The sequence below is a fragment of the Trametes versicolor genome (assembly GCF_000271585.1).
Source record: "Trametes versicolor FP-101664 SS1 unplaced genomic scaffold TRAVEscaffold_8, whole genome shotgun sequence".
NCBI lineage: Eukaryota > Fungi > Basidiomycota > Agaricomycetes > Polyporales > Polyporaceae > Trametes > Trametes versicolor.
Window position 1 is genome coordinate 1,371,329 of NW_007360328.1, and position 15,029 is coordinate 1,386,357.

At 55.2% G+C, this 15,029-nt stretch overlaps 4 protein-coding genes across 4 annotated transcripts; 1 reads left to right on the top strand and 3 right to left on the bottom strand.

Moving 5' to 3' along the window:
- Nucleotides 1–2,410: 2,410 nt before the first annotated feature.
- Nucleotides 2,411–3,936, bottom strand: TRAVEDRAFT_49501 (aryl-alcohol dehydrogenase; the record flags this gene model as incomplete). Its single annotated transcript, XM_008042072.1, has 7 exons — nt 2,411–2,506; nt 2,566–2,741; nt 2,812–2,919; nt 2,973–3,213; nt 3,282–3,359; nt 3,420–3,566; nt 3,625–3,936. 7 exons carry the CDS (start codon nt 3,934–3,936, stop codon nt 2,411–2,413), a joined length of 1,158 nt encoding a protein of 385 aa, XP_008040263.1.
- Nucleotides 3,937–4,502: 566 nt separating this feature from the next.
- Nucleotides 4,503–6,214, bottom strand: TRAVEDRAFT_128124 (aryl-alcohol dehydrogenase; the record flags this gene model as incomplete). The annotated part of the gene is made up of 7 exons (XM_008042433.1): nt 4,503–4,598; nt 4,656–4,831; nt 4,908–5,015; nt 5,071–5,311; nt 5,364–5,441; nt 5,699–5,845; nt 5,903–6,214. The coding sequence occupies 7 exons, from the start codon at nt 6,212–6,214 to the stop codon at nt 4,503–4,505; spliced, it is 1,158 nt and encodes a 385-aa protein (XP_008040624.1).
- A 1,915-nt stretch (nt 6,215–8,129) lies between these two features.
- Nucleotides 8,130–10,375, top strand: TRAVEDRAFT_21767 (MT-A70-domain-containing protein; the record flags this gene model as incomplete). The annotated part of the gene is made up of 5 exons (XM_008041838.1): nt 8,130–8,524; nt 8,586–8,931; nt 8,994–9,105; nt 9,171–9,488; nt 9,555–10,375. The coding sequence occupies 5 exons, from the start codon at nt 8,130–8,132 to the stop codon at nt 10,373–10,375; spliced, it is 1,992 nt and encodes a 663-aa protein (XP_008040029.1).
- A 343-nt stretch (nt 10,376–10,718) lies between these two features.
- On the bottom strand, nt 10,719–14,076 carry TRAVEDRAFT_128513 (uncharacterized protein; the record flags this gene model as incomplete). Its single annotated transcript, XM_008042434.1, has 21 exons — nt 10,719–10,791; nt 10,850–10,930; nt 10,990–11,117; nt 11,172–11,308; nt 11,366–11,405; nt 11,456–11,602; nt 11,659–11,761; nt 11,815–11,986; nt 12,043–12,054; nt 12,108–12,224; nt 12,274–12,318; nt 12,374–12,485; nt 12,539–12,640; nt 12,694–12,716; nt 12,775–12,872; nt 12,928–13,088; nt 13,189–13,245; nt 13,299–13,453; nt 13,512–13,679; nt 13,748–13,838; nt 13,897–14,076. The coding sequence occupies 21 exons, from the start codon at nt 14,074–14,076 to the stop codon at nt 10,719–10,721; spliced, it is 2,202 nt and encodes a 733-aa protein (XP_008040625.1).
- Between the last annotated feature and the right edge of the window lie 953 nt (nt 14,077–15,029).

A 15,029-nucleotide genomic window follows, 5' to 3' on the forward strand; every position in this document is an offset into this window, starting at 1 on the left:
TCGTGGGTTCCCGCCGGTGCACGCACTCAGCGGGATGCGGAATTTGGCCATCTCGATGTCCGGTCGGGCTTCACTGCAGTCATGAGCCCCTTTTCCGGCTGGTGCACAACGGTTGACACATTCCCCCACCAGCGCCTGCGCCACAACATGGCGTGGCCGTGGTGTTGAGATTGTCGGAAGCAGAAGAGGTGAGCAACATATGGATGCCGGGAGGGACACGCAGACTGCGGCAGAGATGCGAGTTTCTCGAAGCGGTGCTATGTAGTGCTATGTCCGCTCGCCGGTCGATTTGGGCGCTCGCCCAGACTCTCGACCATTACTATCCTCCGACCGGGAATCGAGGTTCATGAAAGGAACGCACCAAGCTTATGGTGCAGTGCATACAGGGACGTTTACTCCTAATGGGATAACCAATTTCATGTATGACATCCACACTGGATCTTGACATCCGAGTTCAAAGCACTAACTGACTCACAACGACATTGAGTATTATGGGGGGCACCCGCGGACAAAAGTAATTTGGACTTGAAACCAGTGTGTTTTGGGCTTCGAACTTGTAATAGAGCTGTTTCGCAACGCGTTTGCCCTGCCTTGGGTGGAGCTCGTTTGGCCTTGCTCCAGACGTCTCTCGTATGGACTTTGGCCTTGCTCCACTCCTGATTTGTACTACCCCACGCAAAATCGCCCGTTGCGAAATAGCTCTAATGGAGGTAACGATTTGAACTTCAAAGCCTGATTGGGTTTCGCACTTCAGTTTCGCGCGGGAAGTTCGATTTCAGGACGCCATTTCGATTTCGGGACACCGGGCCGGACGTGAGCGCTCCGAAGCGCCGCCGACACCGTAACCCGTTCGTTCGCTCCGGCGAGTGCCACTGTGAAGCTCGGAGCTTCGTCTAGCTACTCATTGCGAATCAAAGAGCGTCTGCACTAAACTGTAGCTCGGGTATGAGTACCGGTTCTGTGTCCTAGAGCCATCTCTCTAGCCAGTAGGCTGCTCGTTAAAACCCGCACACTGTCGTTAACCTAGTAGCCCGGAACTGCTGAGTCCTGACCTGTGTCGTCTTGAAGTATATGCGGAGCCGCGCGACGTCCATCTACCGCAAATACGCTCCCGACGCGAGCTCCTCAACGAGGCCGGTGACACTGAGCGGGGGCGTCACTGATACGGGCGCTGAGTCGTCGTGCAGCATCTCCCGGTCTTCGCGCAGGTGCGGGCCGTACCCGTGCACGATTTGCGGTGTCGTGATACTTAGCCGGACGAAGGTGTCATGCGCATTATGCAGCAGGAAGAGGCTGGGCTGTCCGCCGTACGCCTTCCGCCAAGATCCCCTGAAAGAGGTTTGCGAGGACAACGGTATCGAGGCGGGGCATGGCTGCAATAGTAGTCTTGAGCAAGGCGATCTTGCTAGGAGAAAGGGGGTAGACATGTTCGCCAGCCAGATCTCGTGTGCGTCCACGAGCACTGTAGTAGTACTAGTGTTCTAGAGCAGAGGGTCTACGACATACTTGAGTTGTTCACGACCACGGCGCTTGGAACAATGCCACACCTACTATTGTACTAGATCCCAGAAATTTGAGTATTGAAGTAGGCTCATTTGTATTGCTCCGAGAGAAGGGAAAAGATGCTGAAGTATAGAAACAATGGATCAGTGATACAGTGTGCCGGGCCTGCCAGCGAGCAGCGTAAGAACTTCGAAGCATACAAATCCAGAGCCGTATGGAGCTGACAATGTTCTTGACTGTCAGGACCTCCATGTGAGGGCACAGACATGATGATAATCTCATAATAATGGCATAGTTTGAGGCGAATATATTATCAATACATAGTAGCAGCTCCGAGTCTACGTGGTTAGTATGGGAGGCTCACCCAGGAGTATTTCCGTACCGTTCGGAGGTGATGCATCATAGCTATGACATCACACAGTGACGCCGTGGCTGTCGTGTTCACTAAGTAGCCTGCATGGACGTGCTTTGTACGAAAAAAGAGAGCTAGAAACAGAAGAAATCCACAGTGTAATGGAACTTTGAAGGCAAAGTCAGACCGCGAAGTCAGAGCAAGGTCATGAAGTGCACTTCCGAAATTGAAGTGACTGTCCCGAAATCAAACTCCGAAACTCAATTCTTTTGTCCGCGTTGAATACTTTTGTCCGCGGGATCCCCTCATATAGTATGGCGCGGCTGAGCTGCTTTTGTACGATTTCGCTACAATGCAAAACTTGAAGCTCGAGGTGCGTGCATTGATTTCTCATCATAGTGAAGGCAATCGTCGTAGTACAAGGGGTTGACAGCATTTTCTATGAGACTAAACGAGCTGCTTCTACTCAGAGCTCGAAACAGGAGTCGGATCGAAACACTCTCACTCACTCCATGCTTATTGATCGCACGCTTGCATTCGTGCCTAATTTCGACTTCACTTCGTAGAAGCGGGACGAATCGCCTTCTGGACGGGCCACGCGTCGAACGTCCCGGCAATCTTGGACGCGAACGCATAGTCCGTTCCATCGCCCTGTTATCCAGCCTCCGGTGAGCTCCCTTATTCGTCTAGGTCTCATCATGAGCACTCACGAAGAGGTCGTGGGGAAATCCCGGCGCGAAAGGCACCGCGGCCTCGATCTCCTTGATGTGTTCGTCTTCCAGCGCGATGCTGAGCGCCTCGAGGTTCGCGTGCAGGTGCTCGACCTTGCGCCCACCGATGATGGGGAAGACGTACGGGACCTTCTGCATCACGTACGCGATGGCGACTGTACGAGGGCATTGCGAGTAAGCGGCGCCCCCCATTCATGGCCAGCCAAAGAGAATTTGACGACGCACCTGCTTGGATGTTGGACGCGCCCACCTTCGCGGCGACCCCCTCAAGGACCTTCGCGACCTTGCGCTCGGTCTCGTTGCGCTCCCACCGTGGGTCCCGAATCGTGCGGCCTATTCCCCAATCTGTCAACATTCCACTCAGCGATAGCAGCACTACGACAGACCTTTCTCGCCCGTCTCGCGACGGCGCTGCTCTTCTTCGTCAGTCCTGATCTTGCCGGCGGCGAGGACGTTCCACGGCGCGAGCGCCATGCCTTCGGAGCGCGCCAGCGGGATAATCTCGCGCTCGAAGTCGCGCTGCAGGACGTTCCAGGCGCCTTGGTAGACGCAGAACGGCGTCTGGTTGCTCATGCGCGCGTACTGGTTCGCCTTGGCGACGACCCAGGCCGGGGTGTCTGAGACGCCCTGCGCGTAGTAGCCAATAGGTGAGCATTCTTATAAGTTGTATGCGATAGCACGTTGTTGATACGTACCAGGTACAGGACCTTGCCGGCGAGCACCAAGGCATGGAGGCCGTTCATCAGTTCTTCTATGCTGGTGGTGTAGTCCCACTAAAACGTCGCAAGTCAGGTCAGCTTAGAACGTCCATCGCCTTTAAAAATGTCGCAGACCCAGTGAACGTAAAGGATATCGATGTACGAGGTGCGCAGCTTCTTGAGCGACTGCTCGACCGAGATATGCAGCGACTTCGTGCTGTTCCCGACATAAGCGCTGTGCTGCTTAATGTCCGTCTTGCCCCTCTTGTAGTCGGTCGTGAACTGCGAATCGCCCCCGTCAGCACTCCTATCCATGCTGCCATACCCCACGGCGGCGTACCTTCGTAGCGATGACCATCTGGTCGCGGATCCCGCGCGTCTCCATCCACTCGCCCAGGAACTCCTCCGAGCTCTCGTCCTGGTAGTTGTTCGCGGTGTCGATGAAGTTCCCGCCCGCCTCGTAGAACGCGTCGAGCAGCTTGAAGCTGCCCGCCTTGTCCATCGCGCCCATCCCGAACGGCGCCCACTTGTCGCCGATGCTCATCGCGCCGAGGCAGATGGGCGAGACGTGCACGCCGGCGAGGGCGGAGAGACGGCGGTGGCGGCCGAGCGCGGTCGGCGGCGGGGGAGCGGGGGCCCAGAGGTCAGACATGTTTTAGGCTGTGAGCGGTGAGTGGTTGATGAAGAGGGTTGCTGTGCGCGAGCTGATCAAAGTGCAGATGAACGGTGGTGCTGTATCCCGGCCAGCTGCTCCACATTTTATACCTTCAAGTTCACCGTGCTGGCCGAAGGTACACGACATAACTTGCCGTCGGATGTATGCGCATGCCTCATTTACAACTGGGACGCGGGGTCGGACCCGCCAGGAAGTCCCCTTGCATACATCGCACATAGCAGATGTGGAACAGAGCCCACCATGCTACTCACGCACCCTGTAGGACGACAATAGCTCTTGAGTCGGGCTGCCGACCGGGGATTGAGGGAGTCACAGTGAATGCAACACGAGCTCGTCGTATTTGAATTTTGTGGTTTACGGCGTACTCACGTTCAAGTTTGCTGTCCGTATCCCGTGTTGGGAATGTTTGCAGTTCTTACGAGCAGCGCAAGAAATATAGTGCGTCCAACCGTCGACAAATACATTTGGTTGTTCTTCCAAGGCCGGTCGAAGCGTGGGCCATACATTCGCTCGTTACTGCGTATTGAGACCGGGAGGTAAGTTTACTGCGAGCGGCCAGGGTGGATGGGCTGCGGCAGCGGCCATTTGTCGAAATGTCCCGCGGCAACGTTGAGACCAGTGTACTCGAGACCGTTTCCCTGAATGATGATGAGTATCAGCACACCGTACTATTGGAAAAGCTCGGGCGTCCTTACGATCATCGTGTGCGGGAACCCCGGATTGAAGGGCACCGCGTCTTCGATTTGCTTCACATGCTCCTCGGTGAGAGCGATGTCGAGGGCCTCGACGTTCCCGAGAAGATGCTCGACCTTCCTTCCGCCGACTATGGGAAATACGTACGGCGTCTTCTGCATTAAGTACGCGATGGCCACTGCCCATGAGGTGAGCCACCTCCGATCGGCGAATGTGGGTGCACGTCAGCTCCGCCCGGGACGAGAAGGACGCACCGGCTTGAATGCTCTTTGCGCCAACATGGCTTGCAATGCCCTCCAGCACTTTGGAGACCTTTCGTTCCGTTTCGTTTCTCTCCCAGTCCCCTCCCCCGAGAGTGCGTCCTATGTCGCGAAAGTTATACGATGCCAGAAAAATGTGTGGAGGTGTGATGCGTACCATTCTCGCCAGTCTTGCGACGCTTCTCTTCCTCTTCGTCGGTCCGAAGCTTTCCCCCGGCGAGCACGTTCCAGGGCGCGAGCGCAAGCCCCTCGGCACGGGCCATTGGAATTATGTCGCGTTCGAAGTCCCGCTGGAGGACGTTCCACGCTCCCTGGTAGATGACGAAAGGTGTCTTGCCGCTCATACGCGCATAGGTATTGGCTTTCGATACGACCCATGCGGGAGTATCAGAAATACCCTAGTACATGATCAGCCTCGTTCACTCGTCTTCCGACGCGAGCTCCACTTACCAGGTAGAGGACCTTACCCGACGCGACCAGGTGATGGAGTCCACTCATGACCTCTTCGACGCTGGTGTTGTAGTCCCACTGCGTGTCAGCGAGAGTAGTTAGCAGATTATTTATGGTGCGTTGGTACCAATGAACCACATCAAATACACTAATGCTTAGGTGCTTGAAAGAAATCATAAATCGTGAGTTCGCACATAATCTGATGGCTTCTCGAACGGTTCGGTGACGCTGTTGAATGTACGTAACATTTGTTCTTTTCGCGGGGTGTGAGCCAACCAAATGGTTTCCACGCGATGCAAGGAGACAATAGTAATACAAAGACGACGTCTACTTACCCAGTGCAGGTACAGTATATCGATGTAGGACGTCCTCAGCTTCTTGAGGGACGCCTCGACGGAGGTCAGCATAGACTTCATATTGTTGCCGACGAAGGCCGAGTGCTGCTTGAGTTCTGTCTTTCCTCGCTTGAAGTCGGTGGTGTACTATCCCGTGCCACAAATTATAAGATAGAGACCGGATATATGCGCGCATATACTCACCTTAGTGGCGAGCACGATCTGGTCACGGATCCCGCGAGTCTCCATCCACTCGCCGATGAACTCTTCGGAGGACTCGTCTTGGTAGTTGTTGGCGGTGTCGATAAAGTTGCCGCCAGCCTCGTAGAACGCGTCGAGCAGTTTGAAACTAGACTCCTTGCTCATAGTTCCCATTCCGAACTCCTCCCACTTGTCGCCGATGCTCATGGCACCGAGCGCAATGGGGGAGACGTGGATGCCTGCTAGAGGCGAGAGCTGGCGGTGACGGCCGAGCTTCGTCGGCGGGAGCGCAGGGGGATCGAAGAGTCCGGGCATCTGAGGTCACTGCGGAGCAAGCCAAATGTAATCCAGTTACATTCGGATCAAATCCAAAATGTGATAACAATGTGATACGGATGCAGCTGACGTTGCATGTCCGTCATATCGACATCAAAAGGAACATGTCATTGGAATGTAATTGAGATTTAATTTGGGCGCTTCCTGGTGTGGGCTCCATATGCAGCCCGGTGCGGTCCGCGTTTTTCGTCGCTCGCGTTCCCGCCAATGCCCCTTGCACGCAACATAGAAGACATGTCAACAAGGGAAAATATATTTGTGATACGACGACCCCGGTGTAACAATCAAGTCGGTCAAAGGGGGCCCGTTAACTCAAAGTGCGGGCCTCGTTGGCGTGGTCAGTAAGTGTGTTAGCGCGGTCAGTATGTAAGCATGTTAGCGCGCGGTCAGTGAAGGTTAGTGAGGTCAGTAAGGTCAGGTTAGTAATCATTAACCCGAGTCAGGTGAGGTCAGTAAACACATGTTAGTGATTAGTTAGCCGTAGTCAGTGATCATCGATCAGCTATGAGCCCGCGCCGTTGAAGGTAAACAAAATGAACCTCACCGTTGTCCGCGGTCGCCCGCGGCCAGCCAACGAGTTGTGTCTCGCGAAAACACTATCCCCCCGGCAGCTGTAGCTCCGCAGTGAGAAGCCAGAAAGGCAAAGCGAGACCTGCAGGAAGACAAGTACGAGCAAGGGAAGACGGGAGGGGACATGGCCGCCGTCTGAGGCCGGGTCGTCGTGGTTGATATTGAAACGTTGAAGTCCAGAGATCGGCCCCCAGGCCTTAGGTGACAATGTGATATTCCGGAAAACGCCTCACGTGCGTGGCGGGGGATGCATTTCAGTTGAATCTGTGTTTTACGGCTCGCGAATTGCATTCACATGAAATCCAAATGTTATTTAAAATGGCATCCCAATGTAGCTGGTGACATATTTGGCGTGATCTGCAGTGGGTTGCTATGGAAAGGAAGGGAGAAGAGAACGTTTGACGTTGTTCTTAGCACTAGACCTCTTTATATACTGCACAAGACGGCGACGTTCGATCTTGCGCCGTGCGATGACGCGTTATGCAGCGAGAGCACCACCGCAACCGCCGATATGAAGTCATAGACGTGAACAGAGGCGAGTTTGACATATGAGATCTAGATGCAAATCAAGAAGTCCAGCTACCTGAAGTAGCTGGAGCACTCGTCTGTTCAATGTTACTCAGACTGCACAAGTATTGTGTGCTATTGTTGCATCGCCTGGCTATACATTTATAACTAAATGCAGTGTAACCTCTGTGTGCACGTTAAATTTCCTCGAGCTGCAGATATACTGACGCACCAACGCAAATTGTGACAGCAGCCTTGCTGGCAGCAGAAAGATGTTCTAATGCAACATGGCAGTCTATGGTCGTGGATTATCGACATTTCCGTGTTTTACCGAGCACATTTACGCAGCTAAGGCATCCATACCTCTCGCAAACAGCAGTGATATGGCCTCGCAGTGGTGTTCATGAAGAGAGCGTAGATCGAACACTGCGATCGCGATTCGCAGTAATGATGTGGTGCACAGCCACCACACGTGGCAACTCAACGCCACAAAGCGGGCGTCTACTTCTGAGCAGGGTAGCGAGACGGGCGCTTCGCTGGTTCACTCACTCCGGTCCCACCACCACCACCTCCTGCCACCTCCCACGCTTCTCTCTACGCTGTGCCTTCTTGAATATTGGCGTCCAGACTTGTATAACTTGACGTTGAAGACCAGCGAGGGCCCAGGGACGCGTCACAATCACTTCAGCTTCGATCAGGGTCCAAGTGCCTGTTACCCCGCGACTGGCCATAGCCCATTCCCGTAAACACTGAAAGTAGGCAGGTCCATCGACGCAGGGGGACTATTTGCTGATATCGAACTAAGCGCAGCTTCCCTATGAGTGTAACTACCACGGAATGTCTTGCGTCCGCGAACGAGCTGCTCGCTTCGCACAACGCGCTCGTGTCGCGTATACGAAACGCCCAGCGCGGGTACAGAAGACAACTCAAATCTCTCCCCTCACCACCTGAGGAGGTCCTGAAGCTTCCTCTACTGCCCACGCCGCCGCGCTCACCATCCCCATCGCCACCCTCCTCGCCTCTCATCTCGCCGGCGCCGAAACCACCTCGCCCGGATCTCCCGCCGGCGAAACGCGCACGCGTGTCGCGGTATAGCAACTACGTGCCAGAAGAGGAGACCATACGGAACGACTACTCTCAGCGGTATGTGGACGGAGGAGAGTGGCCACAGAACTGGGTGCTGGGCGCGGAGCCCGAGCATCGTTTCGAAGAGTACGTCTGCATATAGCGAGCTTTCCTCTGTGATTGCTGTGTGCGAACTAACCCTCCCCAGGTATCCCAAACAGCAGCGTCTGCTGACTCTGAAGAAGGCTGCCGTCGCAGAACATGCCCTACCCCCAACTTTCCTTCCCTACTCCGAGCTTTCCACACTACATCCCACGAAGTTTGACGTCATCCTTATCGACCCTCCCTTCTCATCATCCTTCTCCTGGGACGAACTGCAGAACCTTCCTATTCCCGCTCTCGCGGCGGACCCTTCATTCGTGTTGATGTGGGTAGGCAGTGGCTCCGGAGACGGCCTTGAGCGTGGACGAGAGGTCATGGCGAAATGGGGCTTCCGAAGATGCGAAGATATCGTGTGGGTGAAGACGAACAAGACCACGAACAGCGGTCCAGGGGTACGTTCCTCAGCCGCATATATGCATATATAGATGTATACTCACCTGGCATGGGCTTACAGACCGACCCACCAACCACTTCACTGCTCACCCGTACCAAGCAGCACTGTCTGATGGGCATTCGCGGCACCGTCCGTCGTTCGACCGATAGCTGGTTCGTGCATTGTAACGTTGGTAAGCCTCTCCTACCTCATTCACCCCCATGTCATGTTCACTTATACTGCACGCTCTTCCAACAGATACGGACGTACTCATATGGGAGGGCGACGAATCCGACCCAACACTCAAGCCGCCAGAGATGCATACACTCATCGAGAACTTCTGCCTTGGCCTGCGCCGCCTTGAGATATTCGGACGTGCGCGTACCGCGCGCCGCGGCTGGGTTACCGTTCTTTCCGAGGGCGAAGAGGACCGCATCGAAGAGGGCATGTCTCTCGACGACGACGGTGCGACGGACGCCGCGGGAGAGGGCGCGATGCGCTGGGACAGAGAGCGCTGGGAGGCACGCGTGAAGGAAGTCGCGGGCGGTGGGAAGCCCGTCGTTCCGGTAACCCCAGGTACGCATCTTATCTTAGGTCTCCACTAGATGTGAGCGGACGTTGACCTCCGGCATACACCCGCAGAAATCGATGCTCTCAGGCCTAAGTCACCCGTCCGCGGCGGCTCCTCCAACCACAACAACGGCATGCACTCCACGCCCAACTCAAACGGCGGCTCCATGGCCACGCCCATGATGGGCATGGGCGGCGGCAATAACCACCGCAACGGCGGCGGCGGCAACGGCGGAGGCGGCGGCGGCGGCTTCGCAAACCAGAATCGCATGATGGGCCCGCCGCAGATGGTGCCGATGAACGGCATGAGCCCAGACATGGGCGGCATGGGCATGATGGGCGGCGGCGGGTGGGGCCAGGAGATGGGCATGCCCGGACTCGGGCTCAACGTCCCCATGAGCATGATGGGCATGGCGCAGCAGGGCATGCCGTTCGGCGGGGGCCAGGGGCGCTTTGGGGGCGGGTTCGACGGGGGGATGGGCAGTGGGGGCATGGGGCGTGGGGGGCATGCTCATGGGGGACATGGGGGGATGGGCGGTGCGGGCGGCGGCGGGATGGGGTGGATGGCGGGCGGGGAGGGTCAGTATATGGACGGGTCTGGCGCGGGCATGTGGGACGGCGGGATGGGCGAAGGTATGATGGGCATGAACGGGATGGGCAACATGGGCGGGATGGGCCAGGGGATGGGCGGAATGAACGGCATGGGAGGTATGAGTGGTATGAACGGCATGAACGGCATGGGCCAGGGAATGGCTCAAGGTATGGGCCAGGGCATGGGCCAGAACCTGGGTTCGATTCGTATGGGCATGAACTCGGCGATGGGCCAGAACATGATGGGCATGAGCATGGGCCAGTGGGGCGGCGAGGGGTACGAGGGCGGGTTCGGTGGTTGACGGGGACTCTGGACTTGGACCTACGTTCGTGCTCCGGACTATGCTGTGATCGCTGTTGTACAAATGTCCTTGTGTGTATTATACGCAATCTGCTGTGACGCTTGCTCTCGCATTCCCTCGGTGCATGATATGAATGCTAGACATACTGATAGCTTTGGATATTTGGTTCGTCGATACAACTCGATAAGTACACGATGATATCACCAATAAGTAGTACAATAAGTACACACAACAGCATCCATCCTCCAAGCGCATAGCAAAAACAAAACAAGATAGCACGATACCTACAGCGACAGCAGATACGATTGGTGACTTGACTCGAGGTCGCCTCGAGAAACGACTACTAGAAGTGCTTCTTTGCGTAGTCGTCCAACTGCGCAAGGAACGCCGTTTGCTCCTCCAGAGTCTTCTGGGCGCTATGGCACTCGTTTCAGCGAGGCTGGTAGAGCGAGGAAGTTCGGATTTGACACTCACAATTCTTGTGCAAACTTCGGGAGGTCCTCCGGGTCTTTAAGAAGGCCTTGCTCTATCAGCGCGCGCTGGCGTATCTGCAGCCTAGAGTCGACGCTGTCAGTGATGCGACAGAGCAAGAATTACAAACGGAGCGAACGCACTTCGAGCGCGGACTGGGCGGTGCCTTGTGATGCCTGCGGCGAGGCGGCCACTCTGGCTCGGACGTCTTGTCCTTCCCCTTCTTTCCGGAATCGCGACGTTCCTTTGCCTGTTTGGCTTTCTTCTTTCTCTCCTGCAGCCGCAGTGAGTCAAGGCACGATCAAGGCTGTAATTGGTTACACACCTGGAGCATGACCTGCATTCGCTGCCCTTCGATGGCGCTCGGGGCGATGAGGTCGTCATTGCGATGGGTATAGTGAACACCGATTGCGTTGAGGGTCTTCTCTATATCGTCCGGCTTGTGGTCCAATTCGGGCGGCGCTATACGCGAATGCAAAATGAGCGACTGGGAGGTTGCTACGAAAACAGATCCCCTACCGTCGTCAAAGAGTAGCGCTCCAAGCCCGCGGAATTCGTCCTATGGAATGTAAGCGCACGCGTCGCATGAAGCAGCTCTGGTAAACATACGTAGTCCTTTCCTGTCTTCGCCTCCTCTTCATACACCCAATGTACACCCGCTTTCTTCGCTTTGGCCTGAGGGCGCTTTACGACTCCGTTCTTGCCACCCATGTACGCAAAGGCCCAGTCCAAGTCACTGACATGAGCCCGCTCGATCTAGCGGCTGGTGAGCATCATGGGTATGGATGTCATTGTCTTGCCTGGAGACGTACCGCCATCTTCGTCGCCAGCGTGTGCTCGTGCAGCTTGAAGATGTTCTGGATTCCAAACAGCTCCCCTCGTTTGTGCTTGTCTCCTTGGACGCCCTCGAAGTATCTGAGATGGTGCTCATGAGCGACGTCGTTCATCAGAATAGCAGGATAACTGACCTTGTCTGGAGGCTGGCGTTGTACCCGACCTGCATCTGCTGTTGCTTGTACACTTGCCGCGCATAGATGAGCTCCTCGATGGAGCCTGCGCCAAGCAGCCGATATACAGCCACGTCTCGTGTTTGTCCGAAGCGGTAGGCTCGATCCATGGCTTGGAGGTCGTGTGCAGGATCTGAGTCATCATATCGTCTGAGAACATTACTTGGGGACAGTGGTAGCCCGACTCACTCCAGTTGGGATCTATTATGCAGCGTCAGGAAACTGCATATCACGATGCAACTTCAGGTGCTCACCAAAGACGACCACCTTGTTCGCCGCCGTAAGATTCAAGCCTGTGCCGCCAGCCATCGTGGATATCAGGAAAACGAAAATAGCAGGATCTTCCTGGAACCGGTCGATCATCGGCATTCCTAACGCAGTGTCAACAACAGCATCATGGCGATACCATAGACTGCTCACGGTCTGGTTGTTTCGTCGAGCCATCGAGCTTCACAAAGCCGTAGTCTGAATGAAGGGGGCTGTCAGCGTACTGCTAACCAAGGCTAACGAGACTACGTACTTCGCGAATTCAGGTGGAACTCCAACATCTCCAATAGCTTCACCGACTTCGTGAAGATCAGGACCTTGTTTCCGCCTTCTCGCTTCCATCCCTTGAGAAGCGTTTCCAGTACCTGTACTTCTATCAGCACATATAGTTCTCAGCCCAGAGACGAATGAAGCTTACCTGCCACTTGCCGCAATACTCCGGCCGCAGCATCGAAGGGCCGTACTTCGGAAGAGCTCCAGTGGGGAATGCCAGTCGAGACAATTCTCGGTTGCGTGCGGTCTACAGAATGTCAGCCAATTTATCAGAATACACGACGTGCACCGCCAGCGAACCTGATCTATGGTGTCCGTCGGCGCTATTTGAAAGAAAGTAAAAGTTAGCGATGGTTCGCCGAATTAGATGCGGTAACTAACCTGGCAGTATAAGGGCCAAATGGTTGGCAATCTTGATCAACGTCGACATGTACTTGAAAAGGTCGCCCGGATGGACGGGATGGCAACATTTCTTCCGCCTGTGTACCAAGTCAGCGTGCGCAGTGAAGGCAGAGCGGAGGAGGTATAACGTACGCCTTCTTTGAGCCACAGTCGCATGCCTTGTCCTTGTGGACCAGGTTCGCGACAGCTTCGAGGTCAAGTATGCGCTTGTAGACGGCAATCTGCACGGGAGTAAGCGGACAGAAGACAACTTGATCTGTCTTTTGCGGGAGCTGAAGAGGAATGTCAATTCGCTGTTAGGGGATGGAGGTTATCTGACCAACCTGGTCCTGAATGATTTGCTTGGTCCTATTTGAAGTTAGCCCCTACATCCGTCTGGCGACATAACATTACATACCTGCGGAGGAATAGGTGTGGCAACAGCTTCTCCGTCAAGAGCTTGGCGACCAGCTATGAAGCATACGTTATCAAATGCGTCTTCGCGCAGGGGAAGAAGTACTTACAGCGGCTTGTAAGTGCTCTTCATCCGTGGCCGACTTGCTCTGGCCTACGCGCAGCGGCTTCTCGACGTACGTCTCCCACTGCTTCTTCGTTCCGACCGACCCTGGGTTCGTCCAGTCCAACACTGTCCAGAGTTCCTCATAGCCGTTCTGGATGACTGCACAAAGTCTGAGAAAGGGTTGCATACCCATGAAGCGCCAGAACATTGTACTCACCTGTACCGCTAAGCCCGAAGCGTCGTGGACACGTGAACCGACTGAATGCCTCTGCCAACTTCGAGCGCGGGTTCTTGACACGGTGTACCTCGTCGATGAAGATGCAAGACCAGGGGAGCTCGTCTATCAGATCGATGTCTATCCGGGCGACTTCGAAGGAAGTCACGACTACGGAGTACGGGTCAGTAGAGTATCGGTGTAGAGTATCGGTAGTTGTTTGTGACGCCGCTACTTACGGACATCCAGGCGGCCCAACTTGAAGTCCGTTAGGACACTGGCGCGAGCCGTTGGTGGTCCGATGTACATCCCGACTTCGAAATATCCCCACTGCAGCGATCGTCCTTGAGATGATGCCCTGGGGATCACGAATGTACATCGTACGCACCGTTTCGAATTCGCGCTCCCAGTTACCCACTACGCTGCTCGGCGCAATGATGAGGCACGTTGGCCAGTCCGCGTTGGCGGGAGGAAGAGTTCGATTGGCCTTCCACTCCTTGCTCTTCTGTAAGCGAGCGACATGGTCGCGACGGCGGTCTACGTCTCGACTATTGCCTCTCTTGTGCATGATGGCGGAGAGAAATGAGATGACCTGGATGGTTTTCCCTGTGTGGTCGTGAGTAGCGGTTCCGGTATTTGTCTGTATACAAATGCTTGCCCTGATCAATTAACTGTTAGTATCTTGGGAGCATCTCAAACGTAAATGCTACGCACTAAGCCCATATCGTCTCCGAGAAGACCGCCCCGTCCTTCGTTATATCTTTCCCAGAAGAAGCGTACACCATCTCTTTGATACTCGCGCAAGAACGTGTTGATGCTTCCGGGAACCTTATGGGCCTTGTCCAAAGCTAATGGTTCGGCGCGCGTCTGCCCCTCCTTCAGAGGGAAGACAGGGCGGACTTGCACATCCTACACACAACTCAGCCTTTGCTCCAATCCCTGCAATAGCTACTCTCGCTTACCTCGGCGGACGACTCCAGGTCAGACTCTTCTTCCTCGGTATCTGCATCGGAATCATACGCAGGTTTAGGCTTCTTCGGAGCTGAAGGGGCGGGAGCGCTAAGAACCCAATGCGGTTCCGCATCTTCGTCCTCGAGCTCCGTAGCAGAGTCGTCCGTAACATCAAGCCTGGGCTTCTTGCTGGGGGACGGTCGTGCGGCTGTAGGGTTCCCAGTGGCGACCCGCTTGACCAGGAGCGGCTCAGTGGGTGGCGGAGCGTCTTCCGGCTCGCTCTCTTCGTACTCCGTGTCGGAGTCGTCGTGAGCACCGGCAGTGGATTTCTTGAGCTTCGCCTTGTCATAGAGCATCGCGAGTGTCTTGGGCAGTGGTGGCGGGACCTTAGGCTCCTCGTCGTCTTCCTCCTTCTCGTCATCGTCGTCGTTTTCTTCTTCCTCTTCGTCTGCGTCTTCGGGTTCATTGTCGCTTTCTGGAACAGGTTTGATCCCCAAGTCACCTACGCGCGAATGAAGTATCAGACGACTGTACGGGAGCTAAAGCGTGTCGAATTACCAAAGTACTGCA